The sequence below is a fragment of the Pleurodeles waltl genome, chromosome 1_2, assembly GCF_031143425.1.
Source record: "Pleurodeles waltl isolate 20211129_DDA chromosome 1_2, aPleWal1.hap1.20221129, whole genome shotgun sequence".
NCBI lineage: Eukaryota > Metazoa > Chordata > Amphibia > Caudata > Salamandridae > Pleurodeles > Pleurodeles waltl.
The window spans coordinates 1,109,491,005-1,109,514,860 of NC_090437.1; the positions used below are offsets into that span (position 1 = coordinate 1,109,491,005).

The 23,856-nt window shown below is 44.9% G+C and overlaps 1 protein-coding gene across 2 annotated transcripts in view; it reads right to left on the reverse strand.

Annotated features, from left to right (window-relative positions):
• The window catches only part of SLIT2 (slit guidance ligand 2), a 598,494-nt gene that overhangs the window by 109,921 nt on the left and 464,717 nt on the right, over window positions 1-23,856 (reverse strand). For both annotated transcript variants that reach the window (XM_069202176.1, XM_069202175.1), the window contains exons 21-26: window positions 20,856-20,924; window positions 19,300-19,371; window positions 18,764-18,835; window positions 17,663-17,734; window positions 17,417-17,580; window positions 3,337-3,461 (exon numbers count right to left, since the gene is read on the reverse strand). In XM_069202176.1, the coding sequence (XP_069058277.1) occupies window positions 3,337-3,461; window positions 17,417-17,580; window positions 17,663-17,734; window positions 18,764-18,835; window positions 19,300-19,371; window positions 20,856-20,924 (574 nt within the window). The remainder of the gene's footprint in view (window positions 1-3,336; window positions 3,462-17,416; window positions 17,581-17,662; window positions 17,735-18,763; window positions 18,836-19,299; window positions 19,372-20,855; window positions 20,925-23,856) is intronic.

Consider the following 23,856-nt stretch of genomic DNA (forward strand, 5'->3'; position numbering starts at 1 on the left):
TTCATGTAGCAGGCCATAAACTATATTTTCTATTGTTTGCCAAACATCAAATTTCAAGACAATATCCATTCTCCCTGTTGTATTAGTCTGTATTAATGGTCTCTACTACAGCCTAAGAAATCCCCTCTCATGCCAAGCATGGTTGTGTATGGGTCATCGTCCATCAGAATCTTGTTCTAATGTTCTAAACGCAGATCACCGCCCCTAAGTCCACTTGATCAAATCATTGATGGAAACGTACAATGCGTGGATGTTTGAATCACTCTGTTTAATTGTTTTACTAAAATCTCATCTTGCTCAGTGTTCCACCCCCCAGGCCACTGCAGTGTTCGGAGTCACTGAGGCCAAATGCTACTGAAACCAAAGAAAGCATGGTCAAAGCCACAATATAATCCCCAGCAAACTAAATAGAAACGAGTGGTTCCAGAAGCCAGTGGATTATACGAGAGCTTTGAAAGATCATAGAAGGTAATAATTTCTCTAAAGATTCTCAACATTGGGAAACCTCTTTGGATCCTGTCCCTCATGTTGTAACGTATCACTATCTTAAGAGTGAGTTGTGTGACACATCAGCACTATTATTCAGGACAAAAAATAATTGCTTTGTAACTTTGTTCTGAGCAACAGTTTAGCTGCTGTTTTGCTGCAAGTGAAGCTATTATTTAATGAGGAGAGAGCTGCACTATGAAGTGTTCCCGTCCTACTACAAGACTTTTTAATCTTAAATCTGATTGGCACTTGAAACTCGTCCAGTAACTATTCTGCAGTCACTGATTTAATAAATGAGCCACTGACTGTGCTACACTGTATTTTAAATTCCGAGTCGGCATCACCCTTTGAGTGGTTGATGGCGAGATGAACACCACTTTAAAAAAAACATATAAGGCAGACTCTAACATTTTAAATACTTATTGTCCCACGTAACAACTGCCCTTACACTTTAAGATGTTGGGCATCTTAGAAAAATATGTCAACAAGGATGTTTCTATGTTTTGTTTTTTAAATCAATCAAAATCCGGATGCAGGTCAATCGAGCCTTTGCCCCTTCTTCAGTTTAGTGACAGTGTTGATCTCTATTCTCGATGACCATACATGGACAATGAATGAAGCCAGCCAAGCGACATTGATCTTACTTCATCTCTCAGCAGTCCTCATTATGGTTGAGCATGAAATCTTATCTGCACATCTCCAGGAAATTGGGATGAATGATAGTGTGTTTGCTTGGATAGACTCCTACCTCTGTGAGTGCTCTCAATAACTTAAGCTTGCTTCTTTAAAACTGAATTTAGACTAGTGTGGCATTGCATACCACTATGATCCTTGTTGAGTTCAACTTTGTTTAACATTCACATTGTCAAGTTACTATGCCTCATCCGTTTTTCTGTTCATGACATACGGGGATGCCTTGCAATTAATCCTTTTATCAGGTGACTCCACAGGAAACACAAAGAAATGATTTCAACAGTGCTTGGTGGCTGTTGCCAGATGGACGAATAAAAATAAACTCAAGTTAAACACAGATAAAACCTAGATCTTAGTAGACGGAGGCGCTGACCTAGGCTGGGCAAAAGACTGGTCACAAAGTGCATTGAGGACTTCTCCCACACCAGTCTTAGTATCTTTGACCATTTGCTGTCTCTCGCCAAGCAGATATACAAAGTAGCATAATCTGGCTTATTTCCAGCTGAAAATAATCATAAAGATGTAGCCCTTTCTTCTTCTGGCCAACCATACATTGGGGATCCTGCCACAAGCCTTGACTGGAAATTCCCTGTATTTGGCAATTCCTCAATGTATCCACTGATTACAGGAAGTTCAGAACGTGGTAGCCAGCCTCATTCTTGACCAACCTCAAATTAATCATATGCCATCACAACCTTAAGTTTGTGCACTATCTTGCAATATCTAAAAGATCACATTTTAAAATAATTTGCCTACTTATTAGGGCAGTCAATGATGAAGGCCCCATCTGTCTGAAATCTAATTCTGGGTTATACAAACCAACTTGATATTTATGCTCTGCTTTCAATGTCCAGAAGACAGCCCCAAGGAGGAAAAAACTCAGGGCTAGAGGTTGACCTTTTCCTATTTGGTAGCCCCAGTCTGAAATAAGTTGACATCTATTCTACCCCTCCACCTGAATCATTTTCTTTTCAGTAAAGCTCTTAAAACGTTAATGTTTCCGTAGAAAGTTTTTCGTTCTAGACCTCTGGTCCTTCCCAGCCAATCCTTTGATGCCAGAACACTCTTGAGGTATCACAACATTCAATAAATTAATTTAAATTCAACATGTTTTTGAGAATCTTGCTGTACTACACAACAGAACAGTGCAAAAGAATGTAGTTTTCTTTTTTATCTTGACACTTTTGCAGATAGTCCGCTGGTTTGAATAAGATGCCCTTTAAATTCACAGGTATGACCCTCATTCCCAAGTAGTGATATTCTGGGGGTAAAAGAGAAGAAGCCATGCACTTGCTCATATTTTACTTTGCAGTCTGTCATGAAATTCAATGAAAGTATGAGTGACATGGTGAAACAGAACTAATTTATCTGACAGGATAGCTTCCTGCACAAAGCCCTATATATAATGTCTCAGATAAAATAAAATGGATATTCTGGTAATGTCATCTGAGGTTTGCTGTACGTTATTCCATACTGACCACCAACCCTGACGGTGAGGCGAGTTATAGCTGCCTTGGAGGCACAAGCATCCTGTCAATGTGGTAAAATGGCTGTAATCAGGTGGTATCACTATCGGTACTGATGGCCCCGACACTATAGCAGGGTGGGTTTTTCTAAGTGTCCATCTGTACAGCTAACGTAAAGGAATGAGCAGACCTTAGGAATGTGATAATTACTCAGTCCGTGCTCCTCACATGATAAAGGTAGTGGTTGATATTTAGAAAATAACTATTGCGGAGCGCATCCCTGCTAGTTTAGGCAGTTATTCTGAAACAACACCAGACCTGAGATGTGCAATCAACATGGCTGTTTGCCTGGTTCTGCGAAGAAAGTGGTCCCAATGCATGCCTTAGCATCAGATCACTACTGACTAGTCACGAAAGTGATAAAATGGTAGGCCATTCACAAAGACACCATGTTCCACGCATGCAAATTCAGTTCTTTGTTCAACATTTTAGTGGTTCTTTTCAAAATACAATAATATTTTTAATATTGCATAAAATCCAGCTAATTATCTCTTACAACTGGGTCGCCATATGTGACCTGTGATAATTCGTAAGTAACTCAAGTACATTTTTCCCTTTAATCTCAGTTTATTTTAACGAAGACCAGGAAACAAATTTCGGCGGATGTTTATTGTTTTGATGATCATACCTTGAAGCCATATGGGCAGGTGCACCTGTAGAAGTCCACAGGGTCGTTGTTACAGGTCCCGTCGTTTTTACAGGGGTTAGATAAGCAGGGGTTACACTTGGCAAGGATATTAATGTCCACAGGACCTAGAAAAGAAACAGAGAGGATCATGGTGATTTACAACATCTGCAACAGCGACATGTTACATCCACCCGCCCATGTCTCTCTGCCCTGCGTGACTCGACTATGCAGGAAACTGCTTGATCTGCAACATCCTAGAGTAATATAACACGACTAAAAACATGATTCGCTTTCAGCAACTATTACTAAGAAAAATATATCACTCATTTCCGTATATTTAACACAAAAACCCACTCAATGCGGAAGACCCTATGTACAAGTGAAAGAAGCTGTCTCGAAGCGTAGTGTCCCCTCACACCACACTACTAAAGAGCATCTGCCAAAAACTGTGGTGTACCAATAAACGATTAGACCCGTAAAATATGAAAAGGCGCCCCTGAATCTCCAATATCTGAGACATTCATTGGTATTGAATTGAAATGGGGTCCCTGAAGGGTTGGGGACCAAGGGTTTGGGGCAAGGGTGCAAGGGCCTGTGTTGCACTCCTGAAATTACTGTAATAGAATCGCAACCAAACGCTTTGCATAGATCCAAGGTTGTAACCAGACAACCACTCTGCCCAGACTAAACACCACATCCGTGGTGTAACAAGGGTCTCATGGGCCCTAATGCAAAAAAATGGATAATGGGCCCTCTAGCACCAACTGGGCAGTGAAAGACAAAAATAACTGAGCTGCAGTGGTCCCCTCCTGCACCTGAGCTTGGGTGCCAATGCGCCTGCTGCTTTACTGAAGACTACACCTCTATCACATATGCTGCACACCACCTGCTACAGGCAGGACCGCCATGTGTAAGTGACACCCCAAGACTGCGGACGATAAGCACTTTATACACCACATTAGAAAACGAATTGTTAATAACAAGTACAACAATAACAATAACAATAGTAATATTAAGGCCACTGTTTTACTTGTTCTGGCTCTGTCCATTTTTATGTGGGGTATTGTACTAAACATCCGGCATAAATCACCTTCAGTAATTAATCATTTTATGTACTGTCCTGCCCTCTTTAAATAGCTTTTTGATAAGAAGAATCAACGTACAACCTATTTATTATATATATATATTTATATATTATTTATTAACCTGGGATTTATTGTGCTCTATGCCATGAGACCGTGGCACAGTCACTTTACCCGCTCCAGTTGAGTTTTTCCAGTTTCGTTTCTAGTGGTAGCATAAATTATAATTAATTAGAGAGAGGGCTATTGGCTGGTTAATCTTTTCAGTGCCAATGCAGCATTTTTCTGCATGTCTCTGCCAGCTGTTTTTTCGTGTTGGACTGCGAACAAATCTAAGAGAGCTGCAAACACATCTCCAACGACAAGTAAGAGCTATCTGACGTCAAATGAATCTAGCGATGACAGCAAAATGGCTTGGGAACATGGGAAGGCGTGCAGAGACGACGAAGCTAGGTACCGCTGCGGAAGTGATGACATGAGAGCTTTTACAACATCTGTGTGCGTCATACATACTTTTCCAAGTGCATACTGCAAGCTGTCAAAACGAACAGTAGTAAGCTGGAAATAATGAATTCCACATGACCACAATCCTTCTTCTGGCTAACATGGCATAAACATTAAATTATCTTGGGTAGTATCATAACAAGGTCCCCTTGATCATACGAATGCAAAGAAAACATGTGGGTAGTAAATGGAGCAGTAAGCTGTCATTGTACCCAAATTATGTAAACTGTTTCCTGGAAAGCTGCAAGTATAACTCCGGTAATAATGGTGTGCCACTGGGTGAAATCACGCAAGTGTGTCTATCACAGCGTCAGAGAGAACACATTCTTAAAGGGTCTGAATCTTAAAAAAAAAAAAAAAGTAATAAATATGTTCCCCCAGAAGTAATCCTAGATCTACTGCAGATTTACCAATTTTTACAAACAAATATATTCCCAGTAGTGGGACTAGAGAGTGGTGCCTGTCTCAGGCTTCTTCGCGTAGTAGTGGCAGTATCGTCATATTTTTTAATATTGTTGTTTCTCTCTTGTGGAAATGTACACACAGTATAATTCCTCATTTGGGAAAGGAAGCTTATGCTTTGTAATTGCACTTTTTTCTTCCTCTCCACAGGAAAGCATTTTTTTCTTTGGAGAACACCCTTTCTGTAGATCCCCACGAAGTTTGGTGGCGTTCCACTCCTCTTACCATCCTGGAAAGAGCTTTAACAGAGCCCACTGCTGAAGCAAATCTCAGACCATTTCTAGGGTGGGAAAATGTCAGACAAGAGTTTGTGAATAACAAGTTTGTTGGCATTCACAAATACATAAGAAAAAATCACGTATTGATCGGCCCATTTCCCAGCCCCTGTGCAGAAGTTACTCATGTGCAATCGTATGGTGTCATACAACTACACAATAGTTCATCAGTAAGATCAGTTATTTAGTGTTGGACTTGGCATTTTGATTTTTTCTAAGTAGAGCTTTCGGGTTTGAGGTGATTCACGATACCTCTTGCACAACTCACAATGCACCGGGTTTAGATTCTAATATAGAATGTGTTTTTCTCATATAGATGGGAATAGGGAGGTGAAGCAATTAAAGTCTTGGTGTACTGGTATATGTATGTACCTTTGTATTTAAAAATAATATTAGTTAAAAAGGTCATACCAGATGCTTGTTTCCAGGGCGGTGAGAAGGAGCATGTGAATCTACAGCACTACAATCTGCAATACACTTGTTACAGGTATTTAAGGTTTTAGTTTGCAGCATGTGCTGCTGCAGATCACATTCTCTGCATAGAATGAAAAGCAGTACTCTTCTCCCTAATGTGGTACCTCTTGTAAGACATGAATGCCCATACAGGAATGCTGGGTGACAGTGTGGATTGTGGACCATGTTATGAAGCCAGTTTTGGAAATTGCTCTCCAACATGGGACTAGCCAAAAGCTACAAACAGTTGCTAGGTCTTTCTAGAGAGTTGGCACAGTCAGTGTCACACATATGGTCACTTAACATCAAGAGTGAGTTATGTTCTTTACGCAGCCAACTGCGATTAGGAGAACGCTTGGCAAATCAATTGTTTGACTGAAATGGAAGCGCTGACAACTGTAGGTAGAAATCTAGGCCCATATTTATACTTGTTTAGCGCCGCATTTGTGCCGCTTTCTGACGAAAAAGCGGCGCAAACTTACAAAATACAATTGTATTTTGTAAGTCTGCACCGCTTTTGCGTCAAAAAATGACGCAAATGCGGCGCTAAAAAAGTATAAATATTGGTCCTAGTGTGTTCTGTGGATGACTTAATCTTTATGCACTTGAATAAATAGTGTCACTACCATTAGAGCTTGCAGTTCATCAACTCTACAAAGAAACGTGATTTCAATAAGGAAGGCCACTTTCCATGAAAGGTACTCTTATGGACAACCGTTTAATAGCTCAAATGGTGGCCCAAAAGGGCTGTGTAAGAAGCAGACTGATGTTCCATGAAGATGATGCTCCGCAAGGGATCGCCCTTTTAAGTGCTTCCATAAAAGCTTTAACAACAGTTTTCTTGAAGATTGACTGGTGTTCTCTATTTTACTGCTAAAATGGCAATGTGCAATGTGGATCATTATAAGAGTAGGCCAGTCCTGCCCGTTGAAGGTGCAGAAAGTAACAAATTATGTCTTGTACCAAGGCCTGTAAGACTGTTACAGGAGTGGACAAACCTTTTCCACTGGGCTGCAGAGCAAAACTTTTTGGCTTCCTTTAGAATTTGCATGTTCTTTTCTGGAACCTAATTGTACCCAACTTTTAGGACTTCATGAGCCAAATCAAAGGGTTCAGCACCCTGGGGTTGGGATGTTATAGATGTTCTTGGTATTATATGATGAGGTTTTGGGCAACGTTTCATGGGGGTGTATAGACATTTTGAGAAAAAAGGAGTACCATGGCTGCCTTGCCCAAGCAGGTGCTACGAGGATGTGCCTCAATGGTGCTTGCCACATTTTCCTCACTACATACGGAATGGCCATTAGTGAAAGTAAAGCGCATGCACAGATCACTGCCCCAGGATTATGTGTGCACCTGAAGCAGAAGCCTTGGCATTTTGTATTCTCACATGAGGAAAACTGATCTAACAATGGGGTCCCTCAGTGGTGGAAATACTGGTGGGTTCATAGGACAATGAATTCCAGTTCAAGTGTTTGCTGAGGTGTGCTACTGAGCTGATCTAGAAAGCTGTTGTCTACTCCTGGGAGCAGAAGGACCAAATTATGACTCACCCAATGCCAGATTGTATCTGCTAGCTTGTAAAATTGTGGTTAGTGTGTGCCCTTTCGGTTATGTAGGTAGCACAGAGTAGTCATGCTGGCAATGTAAATGAACACATTTGTTGCAAATCAGTCTGTAAAACACTGGGAGTGCTAGCTGAGCAACATCAGTTTGAATTAATTATTGTTTAAGCATTGTTGCTGTGGAGGCCTTGCTCTTGAAATGTGAGGTGGCCCACATGTGCTCCTCACGCCATGAGGGAGGCATCTGTAATGCCAGTAACTTGTGGTTAAGGACTGGCCTGCACAGTAACAAGTTCTTGTTCCATCACTTCAATGTGTGCTGAGCCCTGGGTTCCACCAGCAATAGATCCTCTTAGTGACCAGAGGGTGCATATTCAGCTAAGCACTTGAGTCTATCACAATACAAAAGGATGGGGTAGGCTTTGCCTGCCACTGCACAGAATACTGTTCCCAAGAACTGTTACATTTGTAGGGGACAGATGAGATTTTAGAAATTTATGTTAAGCCTCAATGAGTGGAGGAATAAGATGGATTGTTGAATGTGAGTGAGGCATTGGGTGCAGTTGTTGCTCTTTAGAATTCAGCGAGCCAAGTTACGAAAGATATGAATTGCAATGCGATGAAAAGGTGCTTACTCTACTGCCAAGCATTTGGCGAACAACCAAGAGGCTGTTGTAACACCAAAGGGTAACACTCTGAACTGATAATCCATTCCACATACCACAAACCTGGTAGTGCACTGGGTGAATGAGGATGTGGAAGTAGGTATCCTTAAAATAGAGGGTGACCATGTAGATCTTGAAGCAGGGCAGTGGAATTACATCATGGAAAGTTGTCATCTGGCAGCCTCTGACATGATGTATTGATTGAGGGTTGGTGGTCTAGTTTTGGATGCAACATCTAAGAAAATACATCTCCATCTCCTCCCCCCAGTGATATCTGTCATATCTTGACATCAAGTCAACAGAGTTGACTATGTGCCATTGTGCGTCAGCACCCAAAGCTACCTGCTTGCCTGCAGCACCAATTAACCTGCTTTCTTTGTCTGGAGGAGGCATATGCCTTTTAAGTGAAAGCCCTTTTGTGTGATGTTTGCACCACAAGTGAATCTTGTGGTTCATGACGTCTGATGTAGATGGGGTCTTATGGTGCCACTATGTACATCTTCTCTACTCTAGGTGGACAACTCTGGCTTTGATGGGGTCTCTGTAATTTTCTGTAGAGCATTTGAGCATGCTCTTTAACTTCTGTATAAACTGAACAGATTGCTCTGTCTTTGAAAAAGTCTTAAAGAGGATGTTATTCTCCTGCTCCACCACATGATGCTTGATCTCGTGATGGGCCTCTGCATGGTATGCAGTTGTCAGGATGGTTTAGCTAGAAATAGCTCCAAAGACAGGACATCTGGGGAATCAATATTATACAGTCTTGCCACTAGTTGCCTCTATCATCTGTGGATATTTGGTCTCATAGATGTCTGGCTGATCTGCAGAGATCCTGATGATTTTGAATGAACTGACTGTGTAGGTGACAGTGTGGATTGTCAGGGGAGGTCTACCTGGGCTTTGTTTTTTGAAAAGGGGGTATGCCCAGAGATAGTCTGAGACTACCTCCTCCAGCGTGAGGAGGTATTTTTGGTGTGAGACTGACCAGTTAGAAGTGTTCATGCCTGAGTATGTTTGGAGACTGGGCCTGTCAATATCTCCTTTCACTTACATCTCTCTGTTTGCCCTTTTTCTGCTGGTAGTGGTTTGCTCTGCTCAAAGGCCATGGCTGGTCTTGAAGTCACCTGAAGCTTGATGTCTGAGTCAATAACTGGTTTCTAGGAGGGCAGTGTAGACTCTCGGGCTTAGGCTGGGTCTCTCAGGATCTTGATGCTTTCCCAGAGCTGAGATTGGCTTTTTGGGCTGAGATGGCTCAGGAGCAGTGGCCAGCACTCCTCTTAGAAGGCATTGCTCTTGGAGCCATTCCTTGCCCTGGAACAGAGGCTCAGTTAGAGATCAAACTACAGAGGGTAGATACTCTAAAAGCGTTGACTGAAAAACCTGAGGTAAAGCCTTTGTCCTGTGCACTGGTTTAGTTAAGGACCACAGAGCAGAATGTTCTCTGAAATCAGTCACTGGATGAGACAACTTTGGGACTCTGCTTTCTTCGGTCCCCAGGAGTACCAAGATCCCACCCCTTTCACTATCTGAGTAAGATCCCTCAACTTCTTTGAAGATGTGTATGGTGGATGGCTTGGAAGAACCTTGGAGCTGTATTCTACAATGCACCCACTGCCTATCTCTTTGATGCAGACCGGCCGTTTTACACAGAATGGCCTTATAGGCCAAACACTTTGATCATTTGTGGTCTCTCAGGCGGCAGGATGTTGGTCCAATCACAGGAAGTAGTTACAATTCGGACACAATTTAAGTGGTGTATTATCCATAACCCCCCCCACGAGACATTCTCATATGACCTGGCACCAAGGATTTTGATGCAATTTGGTTCCAAAGTGGTTGATGGTTGGACGGTGTCTTCGTGTATTTAGAGTAGTTATTCCACAATCTTGAGGCTGAAAATCTATATTTAGTAGCCCATGGTTTCAGAGCTTTCACAGATATGTCTTGGCACATTATGGGTTTCGGGAGGTGTTGGACCTGCCCCATTTCTAACAGGAGGTATCACAAATCACCTAGAAACCAAAACGTCTACTTTTGTAGATTTGTAGATTCCTGACAAGCATTATTGGAGCCATTTTCGTACAGCAATATATGTTTATGGCTGGAAATGGTTTTGTGACTCAGGCCCACAAACTTTTACTAACTTCCAGAATAACTCTATTGTTATCTCAAACACTGTCTAGGAGGCAGATGCGTTTCTCAAGTTGTTCCTCCTTTGAACACTCTGGACTAATTAATGTCCTAAATTCAGATCTAATCACATATTGCAAAAACTATGTTCCAAAAGGGGACATGAACTGACAAAAGTCATATGTAAAGGCCGAAGTATTCTGAGCTACCTTTTTACTCTTTTCAAGTATAGCACTTTAAAACAACACTTTACAAATGGCTGTTCATTATAACAAAGTAGCTTTCCAAAAGGAACATGGCACATAAATACATCGGAAGATCACTATTTGATGCATAGTTCAAAATGACTATACGAACTTGTGATTGTAAATTAAAAGTAAAGCAGTAGGTTTAAATGTTCAAACATTGCAAAACAATATTGTGCAGCAAATACAAAAAACACACCTCTCACTGAAAGATAAGGAGCCCTACATACGAGAAATGCTAGCTCGAGCTACCCATGTTGGGCCTGCTGCTGAAAGGGGAGTTTTGAAAAACGAACCTTTACTTGAGGCAACCATAATTTAAATGTAATTTTCAGAAGTGTTTACTTCAACTATGACCACGCTACGTTGTGCAAAGTCGATCTGGTTTGACTACTAATTTCCTTGGATGCTCATTCCTCTCACTTCTTTCCCACCAATAATTTTCTTGCATTTTCCCTAATACTAAATACTTTACTTCGGTAGCTAACTGAACATGCCAAAAAATCCATGCAAAGACTTCACTGCTCTCCTAAATTGGGAGGAAGTTTGTATTAAAAGTGTGTCTATTCGTTTCTTTTTACATCAGGACACACCTGTAATAAGAAAATGTTACTTTATTCTTACTTCCTTTTAATTCTTCAATACGAGTGAGAAGTGATGTCACAGTACAAGCCCACAAGCCACCTTCTGTTGCTGGGCCTGCATTGAGAGGACGTCTTCCTCTCCCTATCTGACGAGACATCACAGAATGACAGAAGGGGCGGGGAATGAAGGCCGGATTTAGCCTGCAAGCAGTGGGAATCAGGAGCGCACCACTCCACTCACAACCATCTGCCTACTATCCAAGATGAAACAGAGCGAGGTGAGAACAGACCAAGGGAGCTCATTCTCTTCACCTCCCAATAGTAACAGAGATGCAGGGAGGGATGGAGCAACTACTGTACATAGCCTACCACAACATGCTATTTATCTCTTTCGCTCAGCCTGCCAACATTGCATAGCAGACAGGTGGGGCTGTAATAAGGATGAGTGTGACCTAGAAGCCACAGTAGACAATCCTGGTTCACCGCTTCTGTCTGGTTGGGTTGTGGAAGCAGGGGGATTTCTTATCTATCATGGATATGGTGCTGCACCTAACGAACAAGTTACTTACCTTCAGTAACTATTTATCTGTTAGAGACCTATTCTAGTTGCAGATTCCTTAACTTAGACTCCGCATCCATCGTTTACATCGTGGTAACGTCAGGGACGAATATGGGCGCCGCCTCGGTGCAGTGACGTCAGTTTCTTTTCACAACGTTCCACGCCAAAGCGCGGAGCCATGAGGAACACTGAAGTGGTGCGCCAGAGCTAAGGCCTTAAAAGGGTAATCCCTGTCCCTAGAAATCAGTTTGCAAGCAGCTAGGATGGATGGGTCGGTAAGGAATCTGCAACTAGAATATGGGGGTCATTCCTACCCTGGCGGTCTATGACCGCCAGGGTAGGTGACGGAGGAAGCACCGCCAACAGGCTGGCGGTGCTTCCGGGGGCATTCTGACCGCGGCGGTAAAGCCGCGGTCAGAAACGGGAAACCGGCGGTGTCCCGCCGGTTTCCCGCTGCCCCAGGGAATCCTCCACGGCGGCACTGCTTGCAGCGCCGCCATGGGGATTCCGACCCCTTTACCGCCATCCTGTTCCGGGCGGTTTTCACCGCCAGGAACAGGATGGCGGGAACGGGTGTCGTGGGGCCCCTGGAGGACCCTACACTGCCCATGCCACTGGCATGGGCAGTGCAGGGGCCCCCTAACAGGGCCCCATTAAGATTTTCAGTGTCTGCTATGCAGACACTGAAAATCGCGACGGGTGCCACTGCACCCGTCGCACTCCTTCCACTCCGCCGGCTCCATTCGGAGCCGGCATCCTCGTGAAAGGGGGTTTCCCGCTGGGCGGGCGGGCGGGCGGCCTTCTGGTGGTCGCCCGCCAGCCCAGCGGAAAACTCAGAATGACCGCCGCAGTCTTTTGACCGCTGTACGGTCTTCTGGCGGTTCCCGCTTATCTCTACCAGATAAATCGTTACTGAAGGTAAGTAACTTGTTCATCTGATAGAGATTTCTAGTTGCAGATTCCTTACCTTAGAATAGATACCTAAGCATTACCATCCTCGGAGGAGGGCTGCAAACCAAAATCATACTAGAAAGTCCTGCAGGACCGAATTACCAAAGTAGCTGTCTCTGTGGACCTGGGTGCCTAGGCAGTAATGTTTAGTAAACGTGTGCAACGATGCCCACGTTGCTGCCTGACAGATGTCCTGGACAGGAACTCCATGTGCTAACACTGTGGTAGCAGCAGTTGCTCTGGTTGAGTGAGCACACAAACCCTCTGGAAGTTGCTTCTTTGAAAGAGGCTTTGGGCCACCTCCGGATGGAGGCGCCATTTGTGATTGACTATGCATTAACAGCTGAGCTTGTCTGCTCTGGGGTTCAGAGACCGCCAGACGTTGAACCACCAGACAAATGCCCGGATGTGCCAGCCATGTCCAGAGGCGCAGTGTCTCTTGCCAAAGGGTCCAGGACTCCAAACCGCCCTGTTTGTTGAGTACCACATGGCGGAGGAGTTGTCCATGAACACCTGCACCACGTTCCCTTTGATAGAGGGAAGGAATGCTTTCAACGCAAGTCTGATCACCCAGAGCTCCAGCAGAATGATGTGAAGTCCGGAAAAGCCACCAGGGACCAGAGTCCTCTGATCTCTGCCCCTCCCACGCTTCTGTCACTATTGTAAATTCTGTTTGAGGAAGGGAAAGGGATCTTCCTTTGACCGAATCCTGATTCGAAAGCCATCACTGCAGATCTTTAACAGTCCCCCCTGAGATTGGAGAGATTCTCCTGATTCTGCACCCACTGGAACTTCAGGTCCCACTACAGAGCCTGCATATGCCATCTGGCAAGTGTCACTAGCAGGATGCAGGAGGCCATGAGGCCCAGCAGCCTCAGAGTCATTCTCACTGAAACCCAGGATAGAGGCTGAAACATCGGATTCATAGCCTGAATATCCCGGACTCGCTGATCGGGAGGATAGGCCCAAAACTGTGCTGTGTCCAGAATAGCTCTGATGAAAGGAAGAGTCTGAGAGGGGGTCAGGTGTGTCTTCGGCATGTTTATAGTGAACCCCAGCATGTGCAGGAGGTTCGCCGTAGTCTGAAGGTGGGAGACTACTTTCTGGGACGTATCCACCTTCAACACCCATTCTTCGTGGTAGGGGAAGACTGAAATCCCCGACCTGCGCAGATGAGCTGCAACCACCCCCATCACTTTTGTGAACACCCAAGGGGTGCTGGTAAGGCCGAAGGGGAGCACGGTAAATTGAAAGTGCTTGTCACATACCATGAATCATAGCTAACGCCTGTGGGCAGGCAAGACGGGAATATGGAAATAAGTGTCTTGCAAATCCAACGCCACCATCCAGTCTCCTGGGTCCAAGGCAGTAAGGACCGGAGCCGAGTTAGCATTTTGAACTTCTTCTTCCTGAGGAAGCAATTGAGGGTCCTGAGGTTGAAGATAGGACATAAACCCTTGTTTTTTTGGGGCACCAGAAAGTAGCAGAAATAACAACCACAGCCTACTTCTGGTGCAGGAACCCTTTACATGGCCCCCTTGGCCAAGAGAGCCGCAGATGGAGACATGGCCGAGGGGAAGTCTCGAAGGGGAGGGAGTAGCCCCTTCGGACGATCTGCAAAACCCACCTGTCTGTCGTGTTGGATTTCCAATCGGGCAGGTGATGGCATATCCTGCTGCAAACTGGGTGGAGGGCTGGGGGGTGGAATATGAGGGTTTGGAGGCTGCAGCCAGGGCGGGAGTGAACTGGGCAGACCTCTGGTTCCCTGTCCCACGAGCCCGTGGGATTCTGTGTCCCCACCACGCAGAGGCTGAGCCGCATGCGTGGCAGGGTGGCTGGGGAAGGGACGCAGCAGGGAGCCCCTCCCGTGGCCACGAAGGGGCGAAAGGCGGACTGTTGTGGATGAGGGGTAGTGGACAGTCCAAGGGACTGAGAGTCCTTAAATATCTCCAGCGCCAAGTCCACCTTATCTCTAAAAAGATGAGAGCCATCAAAGGGCATGTCCATGGGGGTTTGCTGGAGAGCCCCCGAAAAACCAGATGTTTTCAACCAGGCATGGCGTCGTAATGCCACTGTCGACATCACTGATCTACCTAGAGAGTCGGTTATGTCCAGCCCACATCGAATTGTGAATTTGACCGCGTCTCTCCTGTCGGCAACAGTCTGGGGGACGATCGCACAGGCCTCCTCCGGGATCTGCAGCAGAACTTGTGCAACCGTGTCCCACAAGGAGTGGGTATAACGGGCCAAAAGGCATTGCAGTTCACGGACTGCAATGCCAGACTGGAGAAAGAAAACATCTTCTTCCCAAGATGGTCCAGTCTTTTTGATTCGCTATGTGGGGGGAGCAGAAAGGAATGCACAGATGATGAAGATGCCTGAATGACTAAGCTCTCAGGCGTGGGTTGTTTGGTCAGGAATTTAGGGTCGTCCAGAGTGGGGTGACTGCATCGAGCGATTGCCCTATTCACAGGAGCCCCTGTGGTGAGTTTGGACCAGGTACCCAGAAGGACATCGGTGAGGGCTTCATTGAATTGAAGGAGAGGCTCTGAAGTAAACGCCCCAGGCTTAAGCACCTCCGTCAGGAGCTTAGTCCTGACTGCAACAGTAGGCATTTCAAGGACCTCAGCTGCCCTTCTGGTCGCCATGGAGTAAGAAGCTCCCTCCACTGTAGCCACGGTAAGAGAAGACTGCATGCAAGTGTTTGGGGAGGTATAAAGACCACTGGCCTCGCTCAATTCCTAAGCCCAGTCCATGTTTGGGTCTTCTTGCTGGTATTCATAAGGATCCAACGACCCCTGCAACCATTCCTCGCATTCAAACCCTAAGAAAAAAAGGGTCTGAATCCAACCTGGGGCGGTTAGGCCCCATCGAAGTCGGACTCTGCATTGGCCGATGTCATTCCAGCTCGGGGTTGTCAATAATCAGGATCGGGTCAACGTTGATTGTGGGCCCAACTAATGTCCAGAGCGTTGACGACTTTGCTGGTGCTGGGGAAGGTCACAGTGATGTGACCGGCGTGGATCAGAGAGTATCTCTGTGACAGAAGTTGGAGCTGCTGGCGCAGAACTCGAAGGGCCCCCCTCTGATTTCCCAGGCCACGAAGGTGCCACAGGTGGTTCGGACTGGCCAAAAATGACGCGCATGGCCTCATAAAATTCTTTTAGTTGGGCAGGGGTTGCTCCGGCTCCCGGAAAGTCAGGAAGGCGCTGACGGACCCAGAAATAGGCTCTGTGGACAGAGGCATAGCGCGTCAATGCTCTTCCCGTGTCACATCGTCTAAGCGATGGGGTGAAGTCGAAGGATGTCTGGCTTTCTTTGACTTCTTCTTTTTCTTACCCGAATGTCCCGATGACTTTGAGGACGACGAGTGGTGGTGACTCCGTGGCAAGTCTCGAGACTTTCCTCTCAAATGAGACCGGGAGTGATGCAGAGTCGAGCACCGGGCTGCCATTAGCTTTAGGAACTGCTCCCTCAAAGCCTTCGGGTGCATGGCCAGGCACTCGGAGCACAACTTCGGGTAGTGGTCATGCTCCAGACACCACAAACACACCCGATGCGGATCCGTCACCAACATCATTCGGTGACAATCCTTGCATGGCTTAAACCCTGTCTTCGGGAACATCCTTAGGTGCACCAAAAGTCACCACAAAATTCGACAAGAGTGTTGAGGCCGGTCAAAAAGTGACCAGAGTAGCTCTGCTCCAGATCAGCGTATGGCGCAAAAACAAAAGAACTGATGTCACTGTGCCGAGGCGGCACCTATATTCGACTCAGACGTCATCACGGCCACCACAACGTCAACGACAGATGCAGAGTCGACCAACCCCACCTAACGGTGTGCAAGGGCACTGCTCATAGAAAAGTCTCTGGATCCAGTCTGACGCCTGGGGGAAATTCTAAGGTAAAGAATCTGCAACTAGAAGTCACTATCAGATATTTGGTTATTATCCATCCAGCGGCTAGAAGCAATTCAATTAAGCAGTTATACAGGGTGCACTATTGAAATATTTAAATCAATATGACAAACAGTAGGCCTGCAGTACTGGCAAACTGCATGATTTCCCACATTGGCTTTGTGGACCGAGGGTGCCAGAAAAATGAATAACCTAAGACATAGGAACGCAGGGTGGGAACAAGGTACAAGCATCTATGCCAAAGGTCACGAGATACAAAAAAGGAAAGTCAGAAGGTGTGGTCTTGACTGGGCACTTAAAACAAAGATGCTGTTCTCGACCTTACCTGGGATCAGAAAACCACAAGCCCCCGGAACCTCTAGAAGCAGGGTACATATGTTTAAAAGCCAAAAGTAAGAGATTGAAAAGGTTTATTAGAAACAACACATGAAAAGTTGGGCAGAGAAAAACAGAGAAGTGTTTTCTAGAACTGCAATTTAAGTCTGAAATACGCTTCTCATTTTCTACAGTCTTTTTTTAAAAGGCTTCTTCATTATAAATACCCATGGGGCATGTCTTTTTTAAATCACAGTAAATGTCTGTTTTGCAGAGTCTAAATGAAACTCTTCATTACACAGTTAAGGCGCAGGTGATGATACTTCAGCCATATTTTTTGACTGGCGATTAAAGAAAGCACTGAGAACGCTACCTTGGCACGTGAATTTCTTGGATGGAGTTGTCAGAAGTAGTTTATCAGCCATCTCTCCGGGTCCAGCACATCGAGCAATGCCCGGCTCTTTGTACTCTGACTTTACCCAATCCGACAACCACTGCAAGTTACAGTCGCAGTATAGGGGATTGGCACCTATAGCACTGGGAAAAATTTAAAATTACAATATAGTGAAAAGGTTTTAACATTTAAAGGATGCCGCTTGAAAATACTGTTAAAACTTACAGATGAGAGAGGGAGGAAAGGTCACTGAATGTTCCCTCAGGCACCGCAGAAATATCATTCCCATGTAAAGATCTAAAGAAAAGTAACATAAGGTGAGTGGGAGGTACAAACATTTTCTTAACATGTCTACATATTCCTGGCAAGACGGTTTACCTTTTTTTTCTTTTTAAAAAAAGGTAGGTAGAAGGGTAACTATATAGACATTTTTGAGAAAATTGGGAGCGAGTCCAAATATTCTGATTATCAGTTTAAACATGCCTTTCTCTGACATTCTAGACTTGAGGCAAAAGGAGGTATTCATAAAACTATATCTCTTACAAAAAGTACAGCCAGTAAGAACGGCACTCTTACCTTTGGGAATCACACTTTTTATACTACACATGCAGGGCTCCATTCCTCCACACACGGTCATGTGGACTCCACCACACCCACAAGACACATTGCTAAGTTTAAACCCAGGATGTGGATTGTCTGAAACTCAATGTACGCTATCATCACTCCCATGTGACAACAACTCAAAGAGGAGCCTGTGTCCTCTTGTCAATGCTGGCTGTGACTCAATAACAGTGACAGAAGTAAGATCTGCATCTTCATGATAACTGTTACCATACATACTAGCGAATGTCATCCAACCAAGGGCCTGTTTTAGGTCTTGGCGGAGGGGAATACTCCGTCACAAACGTGACGGATAAACCGTCTGCCTTATTACGATCCCATGATATCCTCCCGAGATCGTAATAAGGCGGAAAGGACATCTGTCACATTTGTGATGGAGTATTCACTCCACCAAGACCTAAATAAGGTCTTATGGTATCTCTCAACTAATCACTCCTTCTCCAGGTACTGTTCTGTAACTGCATATCAGTTGAACTGGCAGGTGAGTGACGGGTGAGCTGATAGGAGCAGCAAGAGGTGCTATCCTGAACTGACATAGTGTAATAGGCTTTTTGTAAGAAAATTCTGTCTACAAAGGGAAAAAAAATTAAATAGCACTAATAAGGATGATCATGATCATTTATGTGGTTAAACCTCTGTCAGTCAATTAATAAATCTTTGTCCGGATCACACAAAAAGAAGTTTCAAAGCTACAGATTTACTCACAGTAATCGAAGGGACTTTAAGCCATCAAACGTCCGAGCAGGAAGGCACCTGAGATGGTTGTAGCTAAGAATTCTAAAAAAAAAGAAAAAATCAAAATATCCTTCATTGTCACTGGATTTAATGAGGTTTTCACAAAAACAACAGGACACTTAAACGTATCCGCTTCTTATCCCAATCAGTCTAGTGCTTCCAACCATCACCCTCCCACAAACCCTCATGGCACCTCACCTAAGCCATAGGTGTCTAACCTTGTCTAACCATTACAGCAACTTTGGGCAGTGATGTTTATTTGGGGGTCTTCAGTTTGATCCCCCTCTGGGTGTCATTAGTGCAAGTGAGAAGCATGGCACGACCTTAACAGTACAGCATCCTCTTTCAGGTTCATACTCAGGCAGCGATCTAGACACCCACATGAATCTAGAGACCCAAACAGTAAGGACTGCTGAGCGCATTTTAAATGAAAACTGTTGTTTGACCCTTCTTGAAAAAAGATGACATGTTGTTAGCTATAATGAAGTTATAAGATGCAAACTTACAAGGTGAGCAGCTGGGTCATGTTGCTGAAGCTCTGGTTAGAAAGGGTGCTGATTCTATTATTGCTTAAATCTCTGCAAAAAAAAATCAAACATATTACTACATTTTTAAAATTTAGAAGTATGAATTCCAAATGTAAACTTAATGCTTGGTTTATCGTTGTCTGCACTTCGAAAAAAAAGCCAAACTATATTAAATATCAACTTTTATTTAAAGATCAAGCCCTCTAATTAAAGTCTAGATATAAGAAATGCATAAATCCTGTGCACAGTGAAGGTGCAAATACTACTGCCATAATAATGTACAGCTGTCCCAACCTCTTACACGACTACTTAGAATGTGATGTTTGAGAGTTCCATGAAAAGAATGGTCAATGGCTTTTTTTCCATGCATCATGATATGTTTAATGGGCTGGGACACAGTCCCTTGACAAAGTTTACAATCTCTTTTGTCTTTCCACTTCGAAGAAAGTCGATTGAGGACACTCCTCTACAAGGAGCACCTTGTTAAGAAGAAACCACTTTAACTACTCACTCAATATAAATGTCACTTAAGGTAAGTTTGTGCCATATTAATAACCTCATCACATATTTATATAAACCATTACCTGGACCTCTTCTGGGACATGACTTTTTCTAAGCTATCTTGAGCTTGTTATTATACTTGGGTACCACCTGGTCACTGACAGTATATTATAAAAAGATGATACTTAAACATCCTGCTCACCAAGGGCCTGATGTAGTAAACGATTAGTCACAAAATGTGGTCGCGAACTGCAACCAATTTTTTTGACCAGTGTTTAATTTTACAATGCAATTTATGTAGTATAGATCACATCACAAAATCTCCAGTTGCAGGGGGTTGCATAACGATCTGCCTCATGAATAATAATTTGGGAGGTCGCCATTTGCAACCTTCTGCGATTTCCCACAAACATAGGGATGGTGACCTGCAAAGAACAGCAGACCACCATCTCAGTGTTTGTATTCCCAAACTGGAATTTATTTTTTAAAGTAGCCTATGTTGCATGAAAACAAAATCCCATTTGGGAAGACATCAGGGGCAGGAGGAGCAGGTAGGGGTCCTCTGGAACACTGTCTGCTCACCCTCAAGGTTGGTCGACATAATTCCCAAGAGGAAAACTGTACAAAAGGGACGCTTACCCCTCTGTGAATCAGAAACCACATCATTTTAAGTGTCAGTAACTGTACGACCGTTTGGGACCTTGCTTGCAGTCGCGCACCACAGATGCATATACCGAGGTGCAGCTAAGAGGGGGTTCTCTCCTTTCCTGCCTCTTCCTAATGGCAATTTGGTTTATCTATTGTGCAAAATTTGAAATGTTTTTGATACTACAAAATGGCTTGATACCTCAGGCTCCTACTAACCCCTGTTATGATCCATGCATAATCTGTAATAATTTGTGTTGGCCTTTTTAATAAAAAGAATAATTGTATTTTAATGGCAAGATATCCCCTATAACAATTTTAATCTTAAAAAAGAATATCAATTATCTAAAAATGTAGTATCACATAGCGCATGCTCATCAGGTACTTACATGAGAGTTAAATGCTTGAAGTTGAAAAGGTCCTTAGGAATAAGGGTAAATTGATTTCCATCCAGGTAGCTGAAAAAGTACAAAGCACCAGAGTTGGAGACAAGTAACATGGCACTGGGTGTTGATTAAAAACTGACTTTTGTGTTTGAATATAATTTTCTCACTTGCACAGTATAGTGTAATTTGCACAGTATAGTGTAATTTGCAAAGTATAGTGTAATTTGCACATGAATGTCCAACAGGTCCTACTAGCGCTCTAGTAGAAACTCATATTTCGTACTACAAGGAAGTGAGGGCTACGGCAGGTGAGCTGAGTACGATAGTGTGTCGGGGTGGGGCAGCAGGGTAGATATGAAACAATGCTGGGTGGGGCAGAAGGAATTAGACAGCAGGTTCAATTATAATTACTGGAGCAGGGTAGTGTTACGGAAATGTGCAGGGGCAAGGCTTTTGGCCACAATCGAAGAGTTCAGGGCAGGGAAGAGGACCAGACAGTGAGAGGAATAGAGCAACACTGAGAATGATAGTGACTGGGTGAGACGTAGCAAAAATTACTTGGAAAAGCCCATGTTTGCATCCTGATTGCAATGTTTAGTAGGAAAGGAAATGCTGAGGCTGAAAGACTAACTTTCTTGTGCCACTTGCTATAATGACAGGATGGCCAGGAAATAGTTGGGATTAATCACGCTTAAACTAGGGGTGGGCAAAATATTCTGTTCCACCAGCAGAATTGGTAGAATATTGGTGACTTTGGGTTACTCTTGTGTAGGAAGCTGGCCTGGTGTGTGGTGGGTACCTAAGGTACTTACACCTTATGCCAGGTCCAGGTATCCCCTCTTAGTGAAGTATAGGCAGTGCCTAGAAGCCAGGCTCTCTAGAGGTAGCCGTGGATGAGCAGCCAAGGCTTGTCTAGGAGGCATGCAAAGCTCATGCAAAACCACTGCAGTCACACAGCACTTACACACATGAAAGAAAACACTCAGTTGTACAGAAATAAACTTACTTTATTTTCGTTCACACCTACCACACATACTAGAAGGGCAACCCTCCACTAGGAGGTAAGTAATACACTAGTTATATAGACTAGTAAGCAGCAATGGGCATAAAAAAGGTTAGAAAACAATGCAATAGTGACCCTAGGGGGAGCGAATGGAATGTGAACACAGGACCCCCACCTAGGAAAGTAGAATGTGTAGAGGGGAGCTTGGAGTACTAGAAAAACACAGAGGTAAGTAACACAGTACCTCCCAGTGACCAGGAAAGCAGGAGTAAATCACTGGAATTTTCCCAAACCACCCCGAAGGAAAGAAGACACTCAGACAAGACTGCATGAAACTAGCTGTGGATTCCTGGAGAGGAAGACCTGTGGAGAGAGAGGACCAAGTCCAAGAGTCACAGTGGAGTCAAGGAGGAGCAGGAGCTACTACCCACCCAGCTGTACTTGCAGGAGTTGGTCGACGGTGATGAAGAGAAGGTCAGCACTGCAGTCCTGGAGCTGGAGAAGAGATCCTGAGGGATGCAGAAGATGTCCCACGCTGGAAGTAAGATTGCAGACGGGTGTCGGTGCAGAAATTCCACCAACGAGCCTTGGCAAAGCTAAATATCACAGTTGGCGGAAAGCCAAGGCCCAGGAGGACTCAACCCAGGAGGGGGAGTCAGAGTGTATCCTCAGCGTCACAGAGAGCCCACAGGAGCAAAGGCAGCACCCACAGGAGTTCCCCACGACAGGAACTCAGAAGTTGCACAAGGAGCCCACCCAGCACACAGAAGAAGAGTCCCAAGCTGCAGGAGAACCACACAGAGGGCTGTGCATCACAGGTAGGAGTGCTGAGGGTTGGAGCTGCACGAGCCTGAAGTTCCCTTGGAGGAGATGCAAACAAGCCTTGGCAGCTGAAAGAGACGCAGTGCACAGGGGTTCTGTCCTGCGTGGGAAGGCAAAGGCTTACCTCCACCAAAGTTGGACAGCTGGCAGAGAGGATCAAGTGGACTGCTCCGACCCACCACCGATGATGCAGGATTCACGCAGCTCAGGAAGAGAGGAGATCCATACAGCCAGTCGTCGTTGCAGCAGGTGCTTGCGGATGCAGGGGAGTGACTCCTTCACTCCAAGGTAGATTCCTTCTTCCTTCTCGTGCAGACTGAAGACTTGCCGCCCTCAGAGGATGCACAGCTGGGGAAATATTCCAGAAGCTGGAAGGAGCTGTGGCAACAATGTTGCTAGAAGTGTCTTCTTTGTGAAGGCAGATTGTCGGTGCCTGGAGGGTCCAGTAGCGGTTCCAGTGGCTAGAAGTCAAAGTGGGGGTTGCAGAGGAGTCCTGCTGGAATCTTGCAAGCCGAATCTAAGGACCCACCCAAGAGAGAGACCCTAAATAGCCCTGAAAGGGGGATTGGTCACCTATCAGGAGGGGGCTCTGACGTCACCGGCCTGCCTGGCCACTCAGATGCTGCCAGAGGTTCCTGCCAACCTTGGATTCAAGATGGCAGAACCCAGGGACCCTCTGGAAGAGCTCTTGGCACCACCCTGGGGGTGGTGATGGACAGGGGAGTGATCACTCCTCTTTTCATTGTCCAGTGTCGCGCCAGAGCAGGGACTGAGGGTCCCTGAAATGATGTGGACTGGTTTATGCACAGAGGTCACCAAATGTGCCCTTCAAAGCATACCAGTGGCTTGTGGAGGCTACCCCTCCCAAGCGAGTCACACTTATTTCCAAAAGGAGAGGGTGTTACCCCCCTCTTCCAAAGGAAATTTTTTGTTCTGCCTTCCTGTGCTTGTTCAGATCGAGCAGCAGGAGGGCAGAAACCTGTCTGAGGGGTGGCAGCAGCTTGGGCTGCCCGGAAAACCCTATCAGACAGGCAGTAGCAAACCTGGGGTCCTCTAAGGCGCCCCAGAGTGTATGGAATCATACTGCCAATACTGACAACAGTATTGGGGTATGATTCCGACATGTTTGATACCAAACATGCCTATTTTCAGAGTTACCATTATGTAGCTGGACATAGG